Below are 22,816 nucleotides of genomic sequence, written 5' to 3'. Positions count from 1 at the left end.
CCAATATTAGCACAATATGAAATGGAGAGCTGTTTGTTTGTTGCCCTCTCACGGTGAATGAATCCTCACGGTTAATGGTGCCACGGTATCTCTTTAACTGTCTGCTAACGCCAACATCCAAGCTTCAAGTGCACAGCAAAAACATCGGCACTTCCGGGCTGAGATGAGCCAGGTCCTTGAAAATGAAAGCACCATGGGGCCCATTTTGATTAATTAATTTAATTTAACAATACTTTTTAAAGTTACGTTCTAAAAATACTTTATTTAACTTCCTCATAACTGTATTTTATTAAATGTTATTATACCAGTAGTGTGTTCAACTTTATTATTTTAGAGTAGGTACTTAATTGAACTTTATTGTAACAGCAGTTCATTCAATACTTTTTTATTTTAGTAGCAATTTAAAGGGAATTTAAACATATTTAGATATATCCTGTATCAGGATAAAGCCTTAAAATATCACAATATTACTTTAAAGCCATATCACCCAGCTCTACATTAATTGTAAAATTCTGGGCCAAAACTTACATGTTCAAAGCAATCAGTTTCTGAGAATTGTTTTTATTTTTTAATTAAAATCAACTAGTCAGATTTTACAATGTGGTTATCAACATGTAAATCACCTTCTCTAGTCAATCGGCAGAAGCAGTGATAACAACAAAATAATAAATCAATAATCAGTTTGCCCCAACCTCATAATAAGCAGCTATCATTGCTACAGCACACCTCTGAAACAGTGATGTTATCGTTTGTGTCACTTACAGGCCGCTGAGACCTGTTGGAGTCACATAAAATTTCCACAACACCCTCTGTCTCTGAGATGTTGTATGTGAGTTGCAGTCTGATTTCTGCAGCTGCAACTTTAATCACATGAGTTTGATCCACCCAGAGAAGAGGATCAGGTCAGATTGAGGAGTCTGCTCCACTCCTCTCTACCCTTGGACTATCTCTATTGCATGTGCTATTTTTAGGAAATCCCTTTGGCATTTTCTCATATCCCAACTGTTTGTACATTTCCTGACTCGATATCCAAGGGGAAACTCAGGCTTCCTCATATCTGGTAAGCCATGTTTATTTGATTTGGGCGTGTAGTTGTCTTCAGGTGTGATTATGTCTCTGCATCTAGAGCTTAAAATATCCATCTTGTGTGCTACAAATGGTACTTTGTTGTGATAATTGAATTTGATTTCTTTGTGGAGCACCATCTGTTTGTGCATTCAGGTTAAGGCAGGCCTGCTAATGAGCAGAGAAGAGCACTGGAAACAGGGCTGTATGTACAGTATGGCTGAGTCGATTGCACTAACAAACACTGCATCTAATGTACTGGTGGAACAAAGTACATTTACTCAAACTGTGCCTCAAGAAGTATTTCACTGCTGGAAAGATGTTTTCACAAAACTAAGCTGTCGAGAAAGACGCATGCTTTTGAAATTTTTGCGACATGACCAGAGGAAACAAAGAAAAAGGACTGTGGTATTTGCTTACGCTCAAGAGGGAGATAACTTAAAACTACCAGAATGCATTGCCCCTCAACTGACCAATTAAAGCTCCTGTTGGTGGTGACGTATTGCAAGTTGCTTATCCAAAAACCGATATGATGACTGGCTGGTAACAAAAGATCTCATTTTACAGTCAAATAGTAAGTTAAAAATGTTTCTGTAAACATTTTTGTTGATCTCAGTTTTTTCATCCCCCATTTTTCACAAAACAGGAAACACTATGGCCTCTTGTCCACAGACTCTCCTAATATAGCTCAACTATGCACTAAAACATGTTTCTGAAAAGTTTTGATGAATAATAGGCAACGTTGTGGCAGAATCTTTGATAATATTTGATCAGCACTGCATAGTCATACTCTGATCGGAAATTGAGAGAGAAAGGGGCTGATCTCTCTTGATTCACTCCCCCCGCAACCCTTACGAGGACAAGCGGTTACAGAAAATGACTGACTGACTTTTTTAAAAACATACATCCACAAGGCGCTTTACAAACACAAGTTCACACACTTTAAATAAGTGAGTGACTGAATTAATTAATCAAATTTCAATAAAAATTACAAAATGGAACACAGTACAATGAGGGACAGACAAGGCCAAAACAAACAAACAAAAAAAAAACAATACACGAGGAGTTGCCCAATAGGAAGGCTTGCCTATAAAAGTGGGTTTTTGGAAGACGCTTAAAACAGTACCCAGCAAATCCGATCAACTGGGCGATTATAGTTCCAGAGGGTATGGTAATGAAGGGAACATTTTACCACACTATTAATACATTTATTTTTGATACTAAGTATGTTTTGCTGATAATACTTACTTTTGGTATGTTCCTTCATTATGGTAAATGTAGGCACTGGTGTGGTAAATCACTGTTCTAGTGATTTAAATATCCACCGGAGCACTAAATGTGTACTAATCCACAGCTGGAAATAGTCCCCAACAAATGTGCCACTTACTCTTGTTTGAGGACCATTTTCCAAATGCTGTGGTGCCAAGCTGTCTTACGAAGTAATGAAACTTGAGTTGTTATTAAAGATTTACATCATCAGTGGAAACCAGTCAGCTCAGGGCTTGGGGGTCATAGAGAGGGCAGGAAAGTCAGAAAGTAACAAGATTCGATGTTGGTCTTTTTATGGGATACTAAAAAAATAAAATAACACTTGCCTCTTCTTTAATGATACACTGAATCCAAACCACAAATGTAATTTAAACAGACAACATTTTGATTAGAGTCTGAACTGAATACAGAGTGCAGACGCTGGTCTTTTTCATCTATTATTTCTATCGCCAGCACAATCAGTGATAACCTCCAGTGTGCCGCAAACCCGAGAACATCAACATGACACTTCTGTGCCGGCCCTCTGTTGGTCTACTCAGAAAAAAACCATCATCCTAGCACTTCTGCGACTGAAACTGAAAGCTCTTGATATGAGTTGGTGTACTTATGATTTCAAAAGAGATTAAGTGTTCCCTGTCGGCTAGCGGTGGTGCGCGTGTGTTTATGTCCATGCATTTAGATGCACGTCTGGCTTCATTTGGCTGCAAGATTCAAGCCCCTGAGCCTTCACTAGAGATCGTGAGTCAGCTTCAGAGGATTTTCGGTTATCCCACAGGCCAAGGAGCGGCTTTGCAGGCAAATCATCCTCCATCCATAAGTCTCCCTGACTGACAGCCAGGCATTTGGCTCAAGACCAGATCTGTAAACAACAACAACAGGGTCTACAGGACGCACATCTTGCAGATGGGGAAACTTTCTCAGCACATTACCTGTCACTTTGAGAGCGTGAGTTGTGTCACAGCTGAGGCTCAGTGAGCTAGACAGAAAAGGAGATCACACCAGATTAAAGTGATTTAAACAATATTTTTGCTCGAAACTTGAGCAAAAAAAAGATAAATGTAAATCTGTAAATCATTTGTGTTTATACTGTGGAATAAATGTGTGGTGTTTTGAATTCAAAAGAAATAAGAAAACCCACCAAAACGGGAAGATGAGAATGAGGAGCTATCATAAATAACCAAGGCCCAGTGTGCCCAGGAGGAAAATATAAAGGTCTTGGCTTTGCCCATCTCTACCTGCAAGCAGCCTGCAAAGAGAAAAACAAAAGACAGCAAGAGAAGCACTAACAGGGCCAGGGGTCTCATATTTGTATCATCAAAAAACATATATATATTTTTTCTTCTTCTTCTTCTTCTTCTTCTTCTTCTTCTTCTTCTTCTTCTTCTTCTTCTTCTTCTTCTTCTTCTTCTTCTTCTTCTTCTCCTTAGTCGCAAGAAGAAAATTTTGGCCTTGTATGTTTCTGCAAACCATGGATACTTCACAAATGTATGTTCATTGTATCATATCAATATTTCTAAAACAACATTAGTTGTATCAGTATCTGAGCTGACTTTGTTATTGGAAGGTGGAGGGGATGTTGGATGGAGAGTCACCTGAGCAAGATGCCTGTCAAGCCGCAGACCACTGTCTGTTTTTTACAGAGATATTGCTGTTTTCCTGCTAGTGTAGTGCCACACAAAGTGGCTGTTTTAAGCCAAAACATGATCTTCACCTAACCATAACCAAGTGGTTTGTTTCCCCATACCTAAAAACATGTTATCTTCAGCGTGTTTGAGACGTGAAGTTACAATATTTTGCTAAATAACCTACAAATATAGTGTATGGTTGGCTTGCAGAAATATTAAATGCCAGCTTTTATTCTGGTGACTGGGTTGTGTTATTTTAACTTTTCTAAACTGTCAACATCTCGTCACTCACTGGTTCCCCAACCAAGGGGTTCCAACCCCTTCTAGGTGTCGCCAAACCTTTATGGGGCGTCATGAGGCCTTCTTGATTCGTGATACTGTTGCTCTATACCTCAACTTAATAAAATAAATAAAAACCTAAAAAGCGATATTCAGAGAGCCTCTCTATACTTCAGATTCACTTAAAACATCAAAAGAGCCAAAAGTACAAGAGACCAGGGTGAGGATGAATAATTGTAGAAAATAAGAGTTGAAAAAAGTACTGAATACAAAAAACAATCATTTAAAAAAGAGTTCTTAAAAATATCAGGAAAACTAGTCTCTGATGCAATATTCAAAGAGTAATCTGCTCAAAATTCACCCAAATTGCTTGTTTTATACAAACCTCCTACGGCTGTTGTGTTGACTAATTGGGTTTATGGTACAGTTTGTCAGTTGTTTTGTACTTTTATTGTTATCCATTGAATATATATGAAATATTCATAAAACTGTAACAGTCTACCGTGGCCTCTAATTTCTGTTTTATTTTGTTAACCCTGTTTTTTCCTTGTTTCTGTGAGAGTTACTTCCTCCCTTTGTTCTGCACCTGCTGTCAATCAGTTAATCAGCTGTGTCTTGTATTTAAACCCGACTCATTTACTCACCTGTTTGTGTTGTACTCCAGTAGTCTTGATTACCAGTCATTCTCTTAATGTTTTTCCCCCTGTGTGTGACTCCAGCCTCATTTTTTGACTTTGGATTTTAGCCTGTTCACTGGAAGCTTCACTGCTTACCTAGTTTTTGATTGTTTGGACTGTTTGACTGTTTTTTTGCTCTACTACCTGCTCCTTTACTGTACTGATGCCATCAAAACTGTGAAAAAAATATGAAATTCCAGGTAGGTATGAAGGTATGAAAAAAAAAATACCAACCAAGAAACCTAACTTTGACTTTGCCTGTCCTCTGGCCCTCACGAAAATATGTCACTTAGTTAGTATGTTGTCTTTTATGCTGTAGTTGATGTATTGAATGTGTTTTAACCCTTTGAAACCTGGATCAACATCAGTTTTCTTGTGCTGCGTTCAGGTTCAGACACATTACATAAGCTGTTTGACCCTTTGAAATCTTAGAAAATTGGTTTAAAGATATAAAACAAAATAATTATTTATATTAAAAAAAATTTGGCAAGAAATTTCCCACAAATTGCAATACATTTATCTTAGAAAATTGGTTTAAAGATATAAAACAAAATAATTATTTATATTAAAAATATATTAAAATTAATTATTTATACCATAATAAATTTTTATGTGCATATATATATATATATATATATATATATATATATATATATAATACTATACAATACAATAAATTAAACTTGAACTTGAATGAAGGACTGAAGGATTTGTCCAAGCTTTTTGTCAGCTGCATCATACAAGAAAAACCGGGTGGCCTCAGATTAAGGAGAAGATATGAAGAGTTGTCCTTAAGGGATCAAAAGTAGGACTTGGAAGACTTTTGACAGATTACGAGTTTGTGCTTTGCTTGCATAATAACCCCGGTTCCAGTGGTGTGGCGTTAAGATGGCACGCGCCATTCCCATTCCCCCAATGAACATCTGCAACTGCGGCTCAGCCATAATTTGAGTCTTGGACTAAACAGCTCGATCCACTTTAGTCACACTTGAAATCAGGATTAGAGAAATCTCTTGGCAAGCGATCTGAGAGCACTCAAATCAGGTCAGTCGAAATTCGGTGGGACGCCCAAAAGGAGAGCGAGCTCATGCTGTCAGTTCTGCTGTGCTGTTGTCTACCAGATGGATGGCCAATTGCCACTCCAGATGTGCTCAGAATCCATCTGAACTCGGAGTAAAATGGCATCCAAAAACAAAAAGCCTCTCGCACTCAGAGGAGCGAACTGCACGCTGATGGAGAGAGTGCGGGGATAATTGTAATCAGGCTGGTGCCAGTTTTCATTATGTTCTCAGATGCGAGCCTTAATGCAGCTCTGCACTCAAGTGAAGCCAAACAGCGGAGAGGCTGTTGTTGTTCGGCTCGCTGCTCTTATTGTGGCGGGAAAGGTGGATAAGGGGAAGATGGGACTGACAGGTTTATATCACTGGGCTCGTAATCTGTTCCCGCCTGTTGGACGTGATGTAATCTCACACTGCGGGATTAAAAAGAACACACACAAGCACACACATGTACACAAAAGGAGCCGTGGAGTTTCTGTGCTATTTTCACGGGTCACTGCATGGGTTAATAGACTGTTTGAGGTACCTGAGAACTGGATAAGTGAGGCAGCCCTGTTATTTTCCCCAGTTCTTGCTTGAAAACTCCTCCACCGACAGGTAAAGATGCACTTTGAACCAACATGTTTAACTCCTCGAGGATGCATTTTCAATTATTTCTGTCCGCTGAATAAATCCAAGCAGGGCGAGTAGTGAAACCCCTCTGAGCCAGTTTGAATGTGAACTACATTTTATGAACTATCTACAACAAGATCAAAAAAATAATACACATATGTTATGGAGCTAATGGCCTCTGGGTATCTTGTGTTTTCTTTCACAGATAGTTGCAATGGTCCTCTGGCCTCCACGTTACCCCATTCATCGTTTCAGAGCTCCTCTCAGTCCTCAGTCAGTTATGCTGCTTACAACGCCAAGCTCAACAGAAGAGATGGTAAGTACCAGCAGTGATGTGAAGTAATAAAATAAAATACTTAATTACAGTGCTTTTTTTTTTTTTTTAAAAAAAAAAAAGTTTCATAATGTATTTACAAGGATTTATAATCATAAACTCAATGGAAATATCTAAAAAATATATAATATTTTGAGTAAAATGTGTCATCTACTTAAATTCATTTACTCAGGTCCCTGTGGTTTCTCAGGAATCCAATCACAAATTTTAGGACTAAAACCAATTTAAATCCCCTCGGTTAATTAGTGATTTTAAATTTCCTGTAGGTGTCGATGTGAACGGAAAGGTCGTCTGTCTCAATGCAACAGCCCCTGTGTGATAAACAGTATAATTAGTATATCTGTGTAAATATATTTGCAATTAACCACAACACCAACATACTAATATAGGGTGTGCTTTAAATCCATGCTGACACGAAAATGTGAGCGCTGTTGTTTATTTAAACAGCGTTCTGTTTCTACATAAATTAACGAACGGTTAAATTAATCACACATTCAATCCAAACAGTAAGCTCTCGGAAACGCACCCATAGTCTGAAGAAATAGAGAGATTTCTGGATATCTGCATCAGAATTCATCTGAAATTGCAATTTTTATTCATCATCGAATTGTGACTGACATTTTCACTTCTCAAAATGTATTTTTGGATATTCAAATTGACGTAATGGATGTGAGGAATCTTATTTTGTTTCACTTTGGATGTCTGAAATTAAAATGATGTAACAGTTGGATTGTAGATATCTGAACTGGGAGTTTTTCCCAGTAAGAATTCTACTTCAGACATCCAAAATGTTAATTCTGAATATTTTAATGACATTTTGGAAATCTGACATTGAAACCCCAACACACACATACGTGAAATGAGTGACATTACTTGTCAGAATGTTGTGAATATCTGAAACCTTAGTTTTGACCAGGAAGAATTTAATTATCATAAGATGTTTAAACGGCCAAATTTATTCTTACATTTAGTTATGATGACAAGATATCCTGAAATACTATTTCTACCAGCAAGAATGTTGTTGTGGATATCTTTAATTACCACTCTGACTGAGATGACAGTTTTGATAAGGAGGAATGCCATTATGCATATCTAAAATGTAATTATAGATAGGAGTGTGATTCTGTCAAATGTTGAAGCAGCTTGCTGTAGGTCCGGGGCTGCTGGGATTTCTCCGTGACTGACCATTCCCGCATCGCCCACGTCATTTTTTTTGGTTTGGTTTTTTGGTTCCTGTATATCAGTTTCAGTTTGATGTTTATTTTTTTATATTTTACCCCACTGTAGCCATCTTGCAAAGTTTTATTTGGTCTTGTTGGTCATCATAATCCCGCCCACAGCCCCTGAGTTATGCTGCTCCTGTTTCTAGACCAGCAAACTGATGGTGCCACTCTGTAAATGGTTTTCCATTTTTTCAGCTGTCAAAATGTAAAGAAATGGTTCATGATTAGGCCACAGCTCCAAACTGGCCCTCAAACTGCCCTAAAATTCAAAGCAGGGAGTTTTGGACCCGGAAGAATCAATGGGCAGAAAATCAAAAGGCTACAGATGTCAACAAAAATCACATTAGAATTAAATCAGAAATAAGTAGAAAGGGAAGTCTCATTACTTTGATTTTTCCTGTTATCATCTCCTACTCCTTTAGTCTCAGTCATTCCTCTGATACAAATTATAGCTTCTCCGGTAAAAAGAAACGGCTCACACAAGCTTTGGACATTCTTCACATATGCCGTCACACCCTAATTAGAGCTACAGATGCTGAATGCTAATAACACAACCTTTTTAGGAGTGTAAAAAAGGTGCTAAACTGTTACCAGTATGTGCATTTGTAGATAACATGAACATGAAAATCACTAGTTTCAGTTCTCCAGAGAGACAAATGACAGACAGACTCCATATTGTGGCGAGGAGGCTCGTGGAGCAGCGGTAAGCTTGTTGAGCGAGCTGGATTCTGCTCTTTATAAGTTCTGGAGCCGGACTGTACACATTTCAAAATGAATCAGCTTTTTTCCAAGCAGGAAGCGAGCTGACCTCCACAGAATCGTTTGGAGTGTAACCTTGAAGCATTTCGAATGCAAACATGTATTCACATCGGGAATTTATACATTTTTTGCAATCGGAGCCGTGTTGCAACTCGGCCTAAACCACAACAATCCTCCGCTCTTTGCATCGATATCCACAGTATTGATGTTTAATGGACCCCCTCTGCCTGCATTTCTCCTTCAGGAGCAGGAGGCTGGTCTCCCATGGTGACAGACCAGGAGCCGTGGCTCCAGGTGGACCTCAGGGAGCAGATGGAGGTGACGGCTGTGGCCACACAGGGACGTTATGACAGCTGGGACTGGGTCAGCAGTTACTTCCTGCTCTACAGTGACACGGGCCGGGCCTGGAAACAGTACAGGCATGAGGACGGTGTGGGGGTGAGTCTGCACACTAAATATTATATGAACAGTTTTCTGTATGACTTTTAATTCTTCGTTGATTTGCTGTATACAACTGAATTAAAGCAGAATTTATGTTATTTTTGCTTTATTTTGCCCCTGAAAGAAATTCAACAATTTTGAATGTTCAGATAAAGACGTGTTTTTCCTCATTTTTTAGGATAGAATGAGGAATTTATGAGGAATAGGAAGATATTTGAAGAAAAATAATACTATTTGCTTTCTTAATGAGTTAGAAGAGAGGATCAGTGCTACTCTCACATGTGTGCCTAAAGCACAGTTCGGACCAAAGATTCACAAAAAGACAAAACTACTTCTGGGGCCCCTGGTGTCTCAGTGGATGGAGCGGGCGCCCCATGTTTAGAGGCTGTGGGTTTGATTCCAGCCTCAGCTCTTTGCTGCATGTCATCCCCTCTCTCTCTCCCCCTTTCACTCTAGTGCTGTCCTATCAATTAAAGGCAAAACACCCTAAAAAATATCTTTAAAAAATAAAATAAAATGAATTTTAAAAAAGACACAACTACTTCCAAACATTGCAGAAAAAAGTTGCAGCGGTGTGAACTGGCTCGTTTCAGCTCAACTTAGGCGGGCTGATGGTGTTACCAGCTACTCTGCGGCTGGTTTGAGAATTTAAGGCATGTCACCTGTTTCAACAGCCAGTCAGCACATAACAAAGTCAGCTGACCAAGTCAAAATGACCGCAGAGGGCGTGTTTGCGTAGACGTAGTTAGGGGGTGTGGTGAGGGCAAAGTTGGCCTAGAGGAAAACGGTCCTTTCCTCCAGCCTGTTAATGCTGGGAAAGTGCAGTTTTTAACTCACATAAGAGACACTAATACATTCACTTTAGATATGATTCACTAAACTCGCCATAATATCACTACCTTCCAGCCATTACGGCTATGATGTAATAGACTAGCCTGATTTAGTGAAGTCCACACACATTTCGAGACAGTATAGCAGTGCAAACGTTGCTCAACGCCGTAAGCCTATCTTCTGACGATGTGCTTTAACATTATCATGCAGGGATTTGCAATGCCAGTGGCTAAACAGTTAAACACAGTTTGAATTAAGCCTGAGATCCTTTTTGTTCAACCAGAAAAAGCCCCAAAATCACCACTGCCAAAGCTACACGACTCCATTTAAATAAAGAAATTTCAGCGTGTACAGAGTCAGCATATCTTCACATCTAACTTGATGAATTAGAGGTTAATTTCAAACAAACCAGAGTAGGTGATTGTTAAAACAGTACACGGACAAACCAAAAAGGCTTTTGTGAGTTTAATTTGGCTTTTGCTTTTGAATTAAGTGATATAAACGGTGATAAAATAACTGTTTTGTTTCTGTTATTTTAATGATTTCTGATGGGTTTGGCAAAGGCAATCTCTGGGCTCTTTCAGGTTTAACAATTAGGATCTTACTCTTTAACAAAAAAGTCTACCTCTGTAGGGATACTTTCAATAATCTTCTCAGACACTAACAATCTTTCAGTGGATGTGACTTGACGGTGAAAACATAATCCAACTGATCACATCACAACAAGGCCACTACTCTTACTTAATACTGCACCGATTATTAAAAAATGTCGTTCCCATTAATAACTTAGACACAAAAACATGGAATTGCAGAGAGCCATACAGCAACTCCTCAGCATAGTGGTAAATGCTTTTTCTCCTTCAGTGTAAAAAGATGTGACTTTCATGGGCCATTTGCATATATATACAAACTGTATCCATACACAAACTCAAGTATAGAAATTACATCTTGTGGTTTTTCTTGAAACAGTTTGCCAGAACTATCACTTTGCTATAACCACGATAACATTTTATCTCTGCTTATATCAGCTCCCCCAATCAACTAGCTCCATATTTATTCCAGATATTAATAGAAGCTTATCAGTCGAAACATCGACAGCAAGAACTACATGTACTTCTGTCACTTGAGATATAATCACTTTTCCATGCTCCATGGACAATTTTATTGATGACATTACAGGTCAGAGTCAAATAACACATCCTCTCACTTTTTCTGACACATTTCGAAGCGTGGGAAGTGTCTGGTGTCAATGCAATTATTATACCGTTTTTTTTTGTCCTCCATGTAATGTCAAAGCTTGTTATGCTAGTCCGTGCAAGGACTCAGGGTCTAAGAAAATAGCCGAATGTTGGCACATGTTATTAATCCTTTATTGTGTTTGCCCCAGTTATGTCAAAGGCTGCTGACAAGATGTTAAACAGTTTCTATGTGACTTTTTATACTTGGCAGTCCAATTAGCAGAGAGTGTAGTTGCCCACTGGCATGTCACTGCTGCAAAGTAGTTTTTTTTTCCCCATTGTGCTGAAATTATAAGAGCACAGAAATGTGAGGGTGTTTGTTATGTCTAATATTGTGTGTTTCAGTATTTATCTTCTTCCATCTTTTAAAACAATATAGAATATAGGAATTACAGATGAAACAAAACAGGTCTAGCTCTTTTGAAATTGAGTCTGAATCCCCTCCATAAACCGAGTAAAAATTTCATGCTGTTACCTTCAAATGACACAGATGTTGATTAAACCTCCTAACAGGCTGAAGAGCGGAGTGAGCGCTCATTCTGAATCTATACGTGTTTGCAGTCATTCACAGGGGAATGAATGGCTAAGATAGAGGACATCTTTTCTTCTTTTAAATGAAAGGGTAGAAAATGGCGCAAGGATATTGGTAAAGAGCATTAAAGGATAAGGCTGGCAATATTCTATATTTTTTTATTGTCAAGAAATCCCATGAAAAGACCAAATCCAACAAAAAATTGATCCTGCTAACATGTATTGTCTTTGCAGCCAAGTCTGATGTACTGTGGCTTATTCCTCTGTGCCACAGAGCTCCATTGTTTTTGGTAAAAACACGTCAATGAGCCTCACCGTGACATGTTCCTTCATTATGGTAAATGCAGGCAGTGTTGTTAATTTTGAGTCAATCCCACATACACTCTTCTAGTGTGGTAAGTACTTACAAGAGCGTCAAATATGTATTAATCTGCAGCTAAAAATACACTGTTTACCTCTGTTTAAGTAGCATTTACTAAAAACTACAATACCCAGACTTTTTAGAAATCAACTTAGCCTTTGTAAACAGCAAGTTCCATCAATTTATGCACACACACAAAAAGTTAAAAGATACAACTGCAGTTTATGACACATAATGAAGAGGAAAAGGGGCACCCTGCAAAGCTATTTAAAGCTTAAGAATACACAAAGACACAAAGCAAATAATATTAAAAACATGTTTTCTAGAATTAAGACAGAGACTGCATGTAGTAACATTTGCAACCTACAAAACTCCAAAAAACCTAAAACTTAACTCTAATAGTAACTTCTAAATGGTCCCAATATATTTATTTCATCTGTCTTAACACTGGCTATATAGGAATGACATCATAAATACATATGGCAGGTGGAAATAACATTAAGAAGTAACTGGCTGTTGAGAGTAACTAGTTGCGTGGAAGGAGTGTAAGCAGCCTAGTCACAAGAAAAACATGTTGGCATTGCACATTTTTACAAACCAGGAATACAGTACATTTTCATGTTTTGGTCAGTCTCAACGTTTTTCTGTCATCTGAGTCTGGAGAGGATGGTGTATGGCCTGACACCTTGGCAGGATGCCTTTTCGATACAAACAAACAGCAAAACTGGTTGAGATTTAGGGAGTCATTGCATTTTAGGCAAGATGGGTTTATCGTGACCTGTCACTGTTTTCCAGCTTGTTAGGTGTTAAGTGTTTATTTGCTGAGCCATTGCTGCTTATCCTAGTGGGATAGTTGCATGAAAAGTGGTTTTTTTTTTTACCAAGCAATCGCTGCTTTTCATATCGGGATAGTGGCACCAAAAACAGGTATTTTTCACTGAGACATTGCTGCTTTTTCCACAGGGAGCCAAAACACATTCCTAAACCAAGTGGTCTTTGTGCCTAAAACTGCCAACAAGATTTTCACAATGTTGTTGAAGTTTCAACGTATCTGTTACATAATAATTTGTTTGCAGATGTGTGCAGTTCCAACATTTTTGTGGTGATTGTGCTGAGTTGGAGATGTGTAGTTTTGGTGTCGATGCGTACTTTTGGGCCGTGTCCGCCAAAGTGTTTGGTTTTTGGGGTTTTTTCCAGTTGAAATCAGCAGGCGCTCCTCAGGAAATGCCCAGCTGGGAGTGTTGGAAAGTTTTAGAGGAGTTGCAGCGTTTTTTCAGTTTTTCAGCGTAGACGCTGGTTACATCTGGTTGCTATGATACAGAAAATCAGCAGAAGGAAATATGTCGGCACAATGGTGAAGAGTTCCTGCTCTGGATGAAAGGGAAGGCTAAACGCAGTGAGGGGACAGACCAGCCGGTCTGTGTGGGTTCATGAGAGGGAACATTATATATCACAGTATATTAACACATTTCTCCTCCGTTGTTGTTATGTAGCACTTGTGCACGTCAGATGTGACAAGTTTTCTTCGCGATAGGCTGTTTGTCCCGCCTCCACTGTGACTGGGTGATTCAAGTGACAGTGACAAGTGTGGCGATATTAACAAAAGTTTAACATTTTCCAATTCTGGATGCTCTGAAAAGATTTTAAAAAATTATATCATGGCATAATTACACCAACAGTAAAGCACTAAATAAAAAAACGCTAGCCTCAGAAAAAAGCTTCTCTGCTGAAAACAACTATTGAACTTTACAATGTACAAAAGTGAAGAACTGTCAACTTCAATTAAAATTGCTTCAACAAAAACTTTTCCATTTTTATTATGGAGGAATGAAAATGAGCAACAAATAGTGCTTAAATGCTTTATTTATGAGCAGAGCTTTCCGTATGTGTATATTGCCCATTTTGGGTGCCCCTGACGGGCTCTGGGGCCTTCAGCAGCAGCTTTGTCTGCTGATGCCTCTGACCAGATTTCATGTACCATCTGGCAAAACCATTGTGTAATTTTTTTTTGTCATTTTAGAGATTTAACTCGAGATTACTTTGTTTATGCAAACAAGAACAAAGTGTTATAACTCAGTTTGGGTGTAGTGCCGAAACATAAATAGAAGTGTACAATTCCCTGCAAATCATGTGAAATATTTACAGAGTGAAAATAACGGAGACATTTTCTTTATGTGCTACGCAGTCAGTCCCCGCATCGTTGTTTCTGAAGAGGGAAATAAGCTGCTGTGCAGGGAGAGGACGAGACTTTCTGTACAGATATTACTAACATGACCTGCAGCTATTACCTTTTGTAAGTGACCTACGAGATAGAAAAGAGAGAGTGCTTTACTTATAAATATTAAAATTAATATACAGCACTCAACCGGGGCGTACAGCACCGCATCATGCCAGTCGGAACGAGCGTCACCCTCTGAAAACTTGGCCTGCATTAAAACGAGGCGTGACTGAGCTTTATATTTACTGATGTGTATTTTATGCACACTCACGAAGACAAATCCAGCCCCACACCTCCCTTCTTTTCTTTGGTGTTCATGTGAACTTGGATTTATAGTATAATTTATATAGTGCAGAATGAATGTCAGCCAATTAGTCACAAATCTCTCATTCTGAAACTCACTCTCAAGCTGACTAACTACAGCGCTCACCAAGACCTTTGGCTGATACTTACTCACATCCGTCTGGCATTTTAACAAGTGAAGCTCAAAGGTAACGGCTCGCTGCCAGAAACTGAACTGAGGGGGACTAATGAGAGAGCAGCAGCTGCTGATATGACTGCTAGCTCTCAGCCATTCTTAGCTAATGCTGAGCCAAATTAGCTCCATGGAAAAATGAGCTCCATAAAAAACACGGGGCTAAAGGTTGACGGTCCTGCTGGCATCTCCTCTGCTGCAGTGTTTAAAAATGAAATTATATGAAACAAACAGACACTGATCTATTTCCTATTTTCCTTCCAGTAGTTTGGCTTAAAATATGTAGTGAAATACAGTAAAACATAATATCACACCATATTAAATTTTGTGCTGACACCAGCACTTGAGAAAGCACTTCCAGATAGAGCTAAATTAGATTTTGAATGGTGCAGGGATGACATTTTTTTGTAGGCCAACCTGGAATTTAGAAATCCCGGGTCCCTCCACAAAAAGCCAATGGGATTTTTCTAATGAATTTTTGATTATTGCAGAAAATTAGATCTGTAGTAAACCAACTTGTTTTGTTCAGCAAAAACATTTCACAAATGAACACCACTTTTACAATTTTTGAGGCATAAATACAATCACCAGAAGCACTAACGAACTACACTTCAGTGTCCTGAAAGCATGATGATGTCCCGACAACCTCTGGGGTCTCATTAAGCCTCTTGTTAGCAACACTTTTTTTTAATGCTGAATTCAGGGTGCACTTGGTTCTCTAAATGACGGTGCTAACTCAATAATAAGTGCGCAACATAACAACAGTGCTGACAGAGCTGACATTATTAACCCTTTGAAACCTGAAGCGATACCACTTCTCTTGTGCTGCTTTCATGTGCCTTTCACAAGTATTTAAACCTTTGAACCCTGAGCAAATTGATGCAACTTTTTACTTAAACTTTTTTTATGTTCCACATATTGCAAGAAATAAGTTGATTTAGAACATAACTTTTGAAAAGCTAGGGAAAAACTGTGTATAATTATCATAATTACAGATTAAAGATTATGTTAAAAATGTTTTATTTTTAAGCACTTTTTCCAAGTAATTTTCTTTTTTCTTTTAACTTTGCTTTGTTTTTTAAATTTTTTTTTTTTTTTTTACAAATTTTCTTTTAATTTTTGCTATTTTTTTGCAAATTTTGGTCAGTTCTTTCATTGCTCATTGCGCTCTTCCCATGTTTTTGAAAATATTAAGCAAAATTGTTTGGGTTTCAAAAAGTTAATCTGGTGGGAACCAGAGAGCGTGCGAAGATGACGTCCTGATATTAGCGGCACAACGAGCGTAGTGCAAAGCAGCAGCAATGAGCTTGCCGGTGGGATACACACATGCACTAACATGCATGGCCACACCTGCTTACCACAACACTGGCTCTAGATGGGGCATTTTCACATAAGCCACCATGGTTAGATGCCCCTCAGTCAGTCACATAAATGAATGCTAGCCATCCTCTGAAGACCATTAATACCAGATATTAAGGCAATCTGGGCAGTATTTATGGACATATGTTCCACTGGATCAAAGTGTTGGAGGTCATTCTGATCACTAAGCCAGCACTGGGTATTAAGACATTTGAAAACAAGTCAAAACACAATGGAAATGAAATCACATAGGATTTGACATACAGTACAGTATATATGACCTCTCATTTCTGTGCAAACATTAGAAAGTTTAAATAGTTTCTCCTTTTGTTTAAATTAAAAATCTCCTCGCCTCTCTTTTCTCTGACATCAGTAACAGTGTTGACATCACCGTCTGTTCCCAGTCTGCAGCGAACTGAGTAAAACCTTATAAAGTACAAGGGGAACATATGAAGAAACACGATGGCACTACTCTACAAGCTGATAATAACCTAATTAGCGAAAGCCAGGGGAGAAAATCTGTGCAAATGACTTGTGTCTGTGGAAGCTTTTAAAGACATGAAGTGTGGACTTTTATCAGCTCGTGTACTGTGAAACTCAAAGTGACTTACAAAGACTCACCCTTTTTCCTGTCTGGGAAAAAAATGTGCTTGATGGTACTTTTAAAGTAAACTCTTTAAAAATGGCAGAGCCCCTGTTTTAAATCCCGCTTTAACCTAATTCCCTGTATAATATTTGCAATCTACTCCATGGTGAATTAGCTCCATATGCTTTGCAAATATTCATAGGTGGGAAGAGGAATGTATTCTTGCAGGGGGTTCCAGATTACCTTCATTATCCTTGAAAGGCCTTATTCAGAAATCTATTTTTAATGCAGCCGTGAATAAATGTGTGAAACAAATTCTTGTCCGTAAGGGGGGAATTTATACTTTCATTTCCATGCTTGTTAGTCGTTCAGGTAGATGGGAATCTAACAAGGATTAAAATGTGTTTGCATGAGTTCTAATTTTATCTGAATAATTGTATCTTGTATCATGATTGCACCTACAATATAATACAGCCTGATCTCACTGGAAATTCAGGCAATGTTTTTAGTACTATGTATGAAAAACTGATGGCTGAATCCTACTGGCTTTGGTGATCCCCTGATTTTTCATCTCATGGTATCAGGTGGAGTATATTTGTGGTTTTGAGTGAAATATCTCAACGCCTGAAGGCTGGATTGCCATTAAAATTTGTACAGATATTTAAGGTCCCCAGAGGATGAATGCTACTGACTCTGGTTATCTCCTGACTTCTCATCTTGCCTTTTATCAAAGTTCTTCCAATATTAAATATCCATCAGCCTCAGCTGCACTTTGTGTTTGGTGTTAACTATCAAATGTAAGCATGCTAGCACCCTAAGCTAAAGTAATGATCACGGTCAACAACATAACTGGTGCAGTGTAGAAAAGCAAAGTCCCTCACATGTCCCCCAGGGGCCCTAATTTCAGAAAAGCATGTTCAGTAGTCACCAGTGGGAGAAAAATACATCTTTGATCCTGTTTAAATGGGCATCATATCCTAGGTCTACGCTTGCAAATGCTGTCTGCTAATCATCAAGCCCTTTATCATTACAGAACATAGTAACTTTCAACACTGCTCATTTTGAAAAGGTGGCTAAAAAATGTTTTCTTTGTTTGTGTTGTCAACTAGACGGTTGATCACAGACTTTGTTTCTGGCTGTCAGATTTAGCTGGTGTAGTGAGCATCCTCACATTGGCAAGGCTTCATTTTCCCAGGATTGTGCCTGGCGTTCAGACAGGTAACAATCTAAACACACATTATACTGGATAAACAAAGAACGGATTTTCTTGTGGCGGCCTTGCATAAGTGAAAAGAAGTCATCAGCAGTCACCGATAAGCTTTTAATATTGTTTATTGATGCACAGCAGCAGACAAAAACCGACACGTTTCAGCCCTTGGCTTTCTTCAGCATTACTGTCATTGTGGGTGTGATCCTTATCGAACAGAGAACTAGTAGTAATAGATCATCAGCTGGTACGAATCAACATGCTAATATATAGGCTTTGTAAACAAATTCATAATATGACAGTAGGCAACATCAAAACAAATATAATATAGGACCTATTTGCAGGAAAAACATATTTTTACATGTATAAATATGATGAGGAAAATACATTTATGTGTACATCAGCTGCAAATAACAACAATGATCTAGGTCTGTATATTAAATTCATTATATATAGAATGAGAAGAAAACATTTAAACTATGTTAGAGACTACTTAATTGCCATAAGCATGGTTCAAGGAAATGCATGTATCCTACATACAGTATGTACAACTTTAAACTTCTCCTATTCCCTGCGTAAGTGGGCAAAGGCTAAAAAAAAAAAAAAAAAACTCTATTATGATCAAGGTGTTGATAAGCAGAAAGCATTGGCTAAGTATCAAGCTCACCAGCTGGTTGAAAAGTGTTGTACTTCCTCTTTAAATTTGCCATGTTGAACATGTTGTCTGCATGTTACTTAAAAGGGCCCTAGTGCAGAAAACATGCCGCGTGTGTAACGTCCAAAACCTCATGTACGTCATTGCTGAAAACAACACAGAAACAGAAAAACTACTACCAGACTGGGCAAGGAAAACTAAATTAACTAAGTAACTGTCAAAATATACAACAATATAACAATTGGATCAAAAGGCAAGTAATGAGGCTGATCACGTGGGACTTTTGGCCATTACCATAGACAGTATAAAAATAATGGACCATGACGTCACTCATTGGTGTGTAGACTTCTGTATTGTATCCTCAACTTCTGCATTTTGGTCTTCACTATCTTGGACTTTTGAATCAGATGCTACCACAGTTGGATAAGAGGGTGGCACAGCGAGGAGTGGCTTTGACTCTTAGACTGTGGTGATGCTTTGCAGACTTAATAACATTTAAACTGGTGAGTTATAAAAAAAAATCACTGTCTATACAGTTGTCATAAGCAGGGGAATTAGCCACAGAGACTAAAACAGTTTTTTGTACCAGGCTGTAAACATGTTTATTTCTGTTATAAAATTGGGCATTTTATCTCAGCCATCTGTGGGGGACTGACTAATTTTTGGCGACGGCCTCAAGTGGCTTTTTGAGGAACTGCCATTTTCGGCACTCCTGCGCTGGCTTCACTTTTTCAGCTTTTGAGTTTACCATTTAGCCATTACTGCCTTGCAAACCAAACTGAGTCCACTGGTGAATACCCAGGACACATCTCCAGAATCAGCACCCTGGACAGCGCTTATTGTCATGCTGGTGTTAACACTGAGCTCAAAGCAACTCGGTGCAGCCTCACAGAGCTGCTAATGTGGCTGCCAAAATATCGATATATAACCATAACCTAGTTATTTTTTGTCAACAAAAACAAAATGAATCCTCTGCTACTCACTAATGTATTCAAGAAATATGAGGCCTTGCTGATTCTTGTCTCTGGACTTCTGGCTGACCGACTGGCGGTCTGTAGCATTTTCACTCATGACAAGGTCACAGACTCGCAGCTTTCTCCTCACTATGTGTTCCCTGAGGCTGTTTAACTGGCCAATGACCTTTTGGAACACACTATAGCATCTTCATAGCCGGCAGCAGGATTTATTCCCCAGTGGATTGATTAAAATAAACGTATGCGCCTGTGCTGTATGCAACAAAGGAAAACTGGCACTGGGGAGCTCATCACTGGAGAGGAAGAGTAAAGAGTCTTAATGAATGGGGAGGGAGACTGTTCCACAGTGACAGAAGCATAAATAGAAATAATGAAGTCACGGTGGGGTTAGGACTGTTTATGTGGATAAGGACCGACCTCGGTGCTCTGGACCTCTGGAAAATCTTCTGCACCCTCAGGCCTTCATTCAGAGACTTCATCTCCCAGCTGAAACACACAGGATGTTCTGTGGCAAGCTTTTCCAAAGAGGAAAAAAAACAAACGTCATAGCTCTGGACAGCCTCAGTGGTGTTCTTGTATCGCTCTTGAATACTAATGACTCATGCTGACGTGTGTGAGTGTTGTTAGCTAATGAATAGCGAGAATGACTGCAGTGCAGCCGTAATCAGAGTTTGTTTGGTTCATTAGATTTTCCAGACATTCAGCTGGGAGTCGAGTGGAAAGACGGGGTTAATGATTACATCAAAAATAAGAGGAGGCAGAGTTTCACAAGCTGTATACCAAACATATAGCATACACTTAACTAGGGCTGCACCAAATGCTTTTTATTTTTTTACATTCAAAGTTTCTAATGAGGTTTTCAAATGTCTGTTGTGATATTTTATGACATCATCACTTAAAAAAAAAGTAAAATCCTGAGTTCGAATGAATTAATGCGTTGGATTAAATAAGTTAGTCCCTTTTTATCAAATCAGCTTTATTTAAAGAATAAATATATTTTATGTTTTGGACCCCAGTGAAAATGTTTTTGAAAGCCAAACATGGACTGAAGCTGAATATTTCATTAGATAAAAACATGTTGTGAATTTTTAAGTGATTACATCTATCCTTTTTGGTTCCACATGAGTTGAAAAAAAATTCTACACAACTACCACTGCAATCTAATTCTACAAATAGTATAATAATAATAATGCTGCGTCACGTAGAATCAGACAGATGTGAGATGGCAAACTGGATTTTAGTGCAGCAGAGAATATATCATCAGTGGTAACAGTGGATGGCACTGCTGTTCAGAGTTGAAATATTTTAACTCTTTTCCATCCTTAAGACCTGGATGTTCTGTTGCTCCTCCTCACAAGGAGAGCAGGCCATATGTTTGTTTTTCTCATGCAGTTCAGAAGGCACTGTCTGTCTCAAACCTACTGTCTTTCTCATTTTATGTGCATAACATTAATGTAGCCCAAGCGTCAACCTCTGAGGCTGAAAAACGAAGCCGAAGCAGAAGTGTAAAAAACTGAAATTCATGGTATTACCACTTGAGTCTGGCTCCAAAACAGAGTAAATCCCCAAAGACCCCCATGTTAAAATGGCCAACTTTGCAGCAGAAGTAAACATGTTTACAGCCTGGTACAATAACGTTTTTGGTCTCTATTGCTAATTTCTCTGTTCATCACAACTGAAATGGAGGTGAATTTTTTAAATTTTTTTTAATAAATCTCCAATTTACATTTTACTAAGGTCTTAAGTTACACACATGTAAGGGGGGGGCTGCTTAAGGGACAGGCAATAGTGTCCTTACTTTCAAGTAAAATCATCCCCTCACTCTTCCAAAAAAAAAAACAGGATGGCGATGGCTAAAATGTGGAACTTTAGGCTTCAAAACAACAGTCTGTGAACCATATTCTGTTTGTAAAAATGGACAACGTGCCCCCACTTACCCCCGCCATGCTTAAGTGAGGTTAATGTATCCTGGATACGGGTGGTGCCGTCGATTGGCTGTCACAGCTGTCAATCATGGTGGAAAATCCCCTTTTTGTAGAACTGAATAACTCATAAAACCAAATTTATAATAAAAATGATCACTTGAACAAACATCAGGGTGATGAGAACTACCTTCGGTGACAGTAACCATCTTTGAGATGAAATTATCTGGCGTGTACTTTGAGTTTTTAGTTTGACCTACAGTATGTCCCATTCACTAACATGGAGGGGCGAGCTTTATGACCTGTACTGCAGTCAGACACCAGGGGGCGATGGAGATTGAAAAGTTACACTTTGTGGGAGCTGTCATGTTGTCCATCGTTATATGCAGTCTATGCCGTGAACCAATTGATGACATCCTGGTCTGTTGTGTAACCTGATCTTCATCGGCAACTTTTGAATTTCAATTTATTGTATTAGCATACAAAATGTGATAAAAACATGTAGATAATAAAATACATAACAAGAATTGTGCAGGGGAGGTTGAGAGACCAAAAGGGGCTTGTAGTAAACACCTCCCCTCTAAAATTTGCGATCTATTCAAATACCAAGGTAATTCTCTCCTTAACATGACAATATAACAAACAAGTAGTTATAATAATCATAAATGGAGCACACACATACACATAACACATCAACGCAGCAAATACATTAACTACAGCGCAGGTGTTTTTTCATGTTTGACTTAATTGAGAATAATGATGACAAGTTTTAATAAAGTGAGGACTGGTATTCCACAGTAATGGTCCTCTGTGTTTCAAAGCATATTGTCCGAGAGTTGTGCAGTAATAGGGAAGATTAATGTCCTCTGCTTGTCTTGTTGTACATGAATTAATATCAAAGTTCATTAAAAAGAAGTTATGAAAAATGGACAGCAGATTTAATTTCTTTAACAGAGGAGCCGACAGTTCCCAGCTATTTTATGCAGTTGCCAATCAGACAAATTTCTTTCAGAATAACATAATTCTTTGCAGGAAAGAAGAATATGTACTGGCCCAAACGATGCTTCAGTATGATATGCATGGACACATTAAACTATAATAGAGAGTTATTTGACGG

The 22,816-nt window shown here is 38.5% G+C and overlaps 1 protein-coding gene across 1 annotated transcript in view; it reads left to right on the top strand.

Annotated features, from left to right (window-relative positions):
* Positions 1–22,816, top strand: part of cntnap5a (contactin associated protein family member 5a) — a 130,532-nt gene that overhangs the window by 19,900 nt on the left and 87,816 nt on the right. Inside the window, exons 2-3 of the mRNA XM_042494432.1 lie at positions 6,791–6,901; positions 9,146–9,339. Of these exons, the coding sequence (XP_042350366.1) occupies positions 6,791–6,901; positions 9,146–9,339 (305 nt within the window). The remainder of the gene's footprint in view (positions 1–6,790; positions 6,902–9,145; positions 9,340–22,816) is intronic.

This window comes from Plectropomus leopardus, chromosome 10 (genome assembly GCF_008729295.1).
Source record: "Plectropomus leopardus isolate mb chromosome 10, YSFRI_Pleo_2.0, whole genome shotgun sequence".
Lineage (NCBI taxonomy): Eukaryota > Metazoa > Chordata > Actinopteri > Perciformes > Serranidae > Plectropomus > Plectropomus leopardus.
This window is presented reverse-complemented; position numbering and strand designations above follow the sequence as displayed.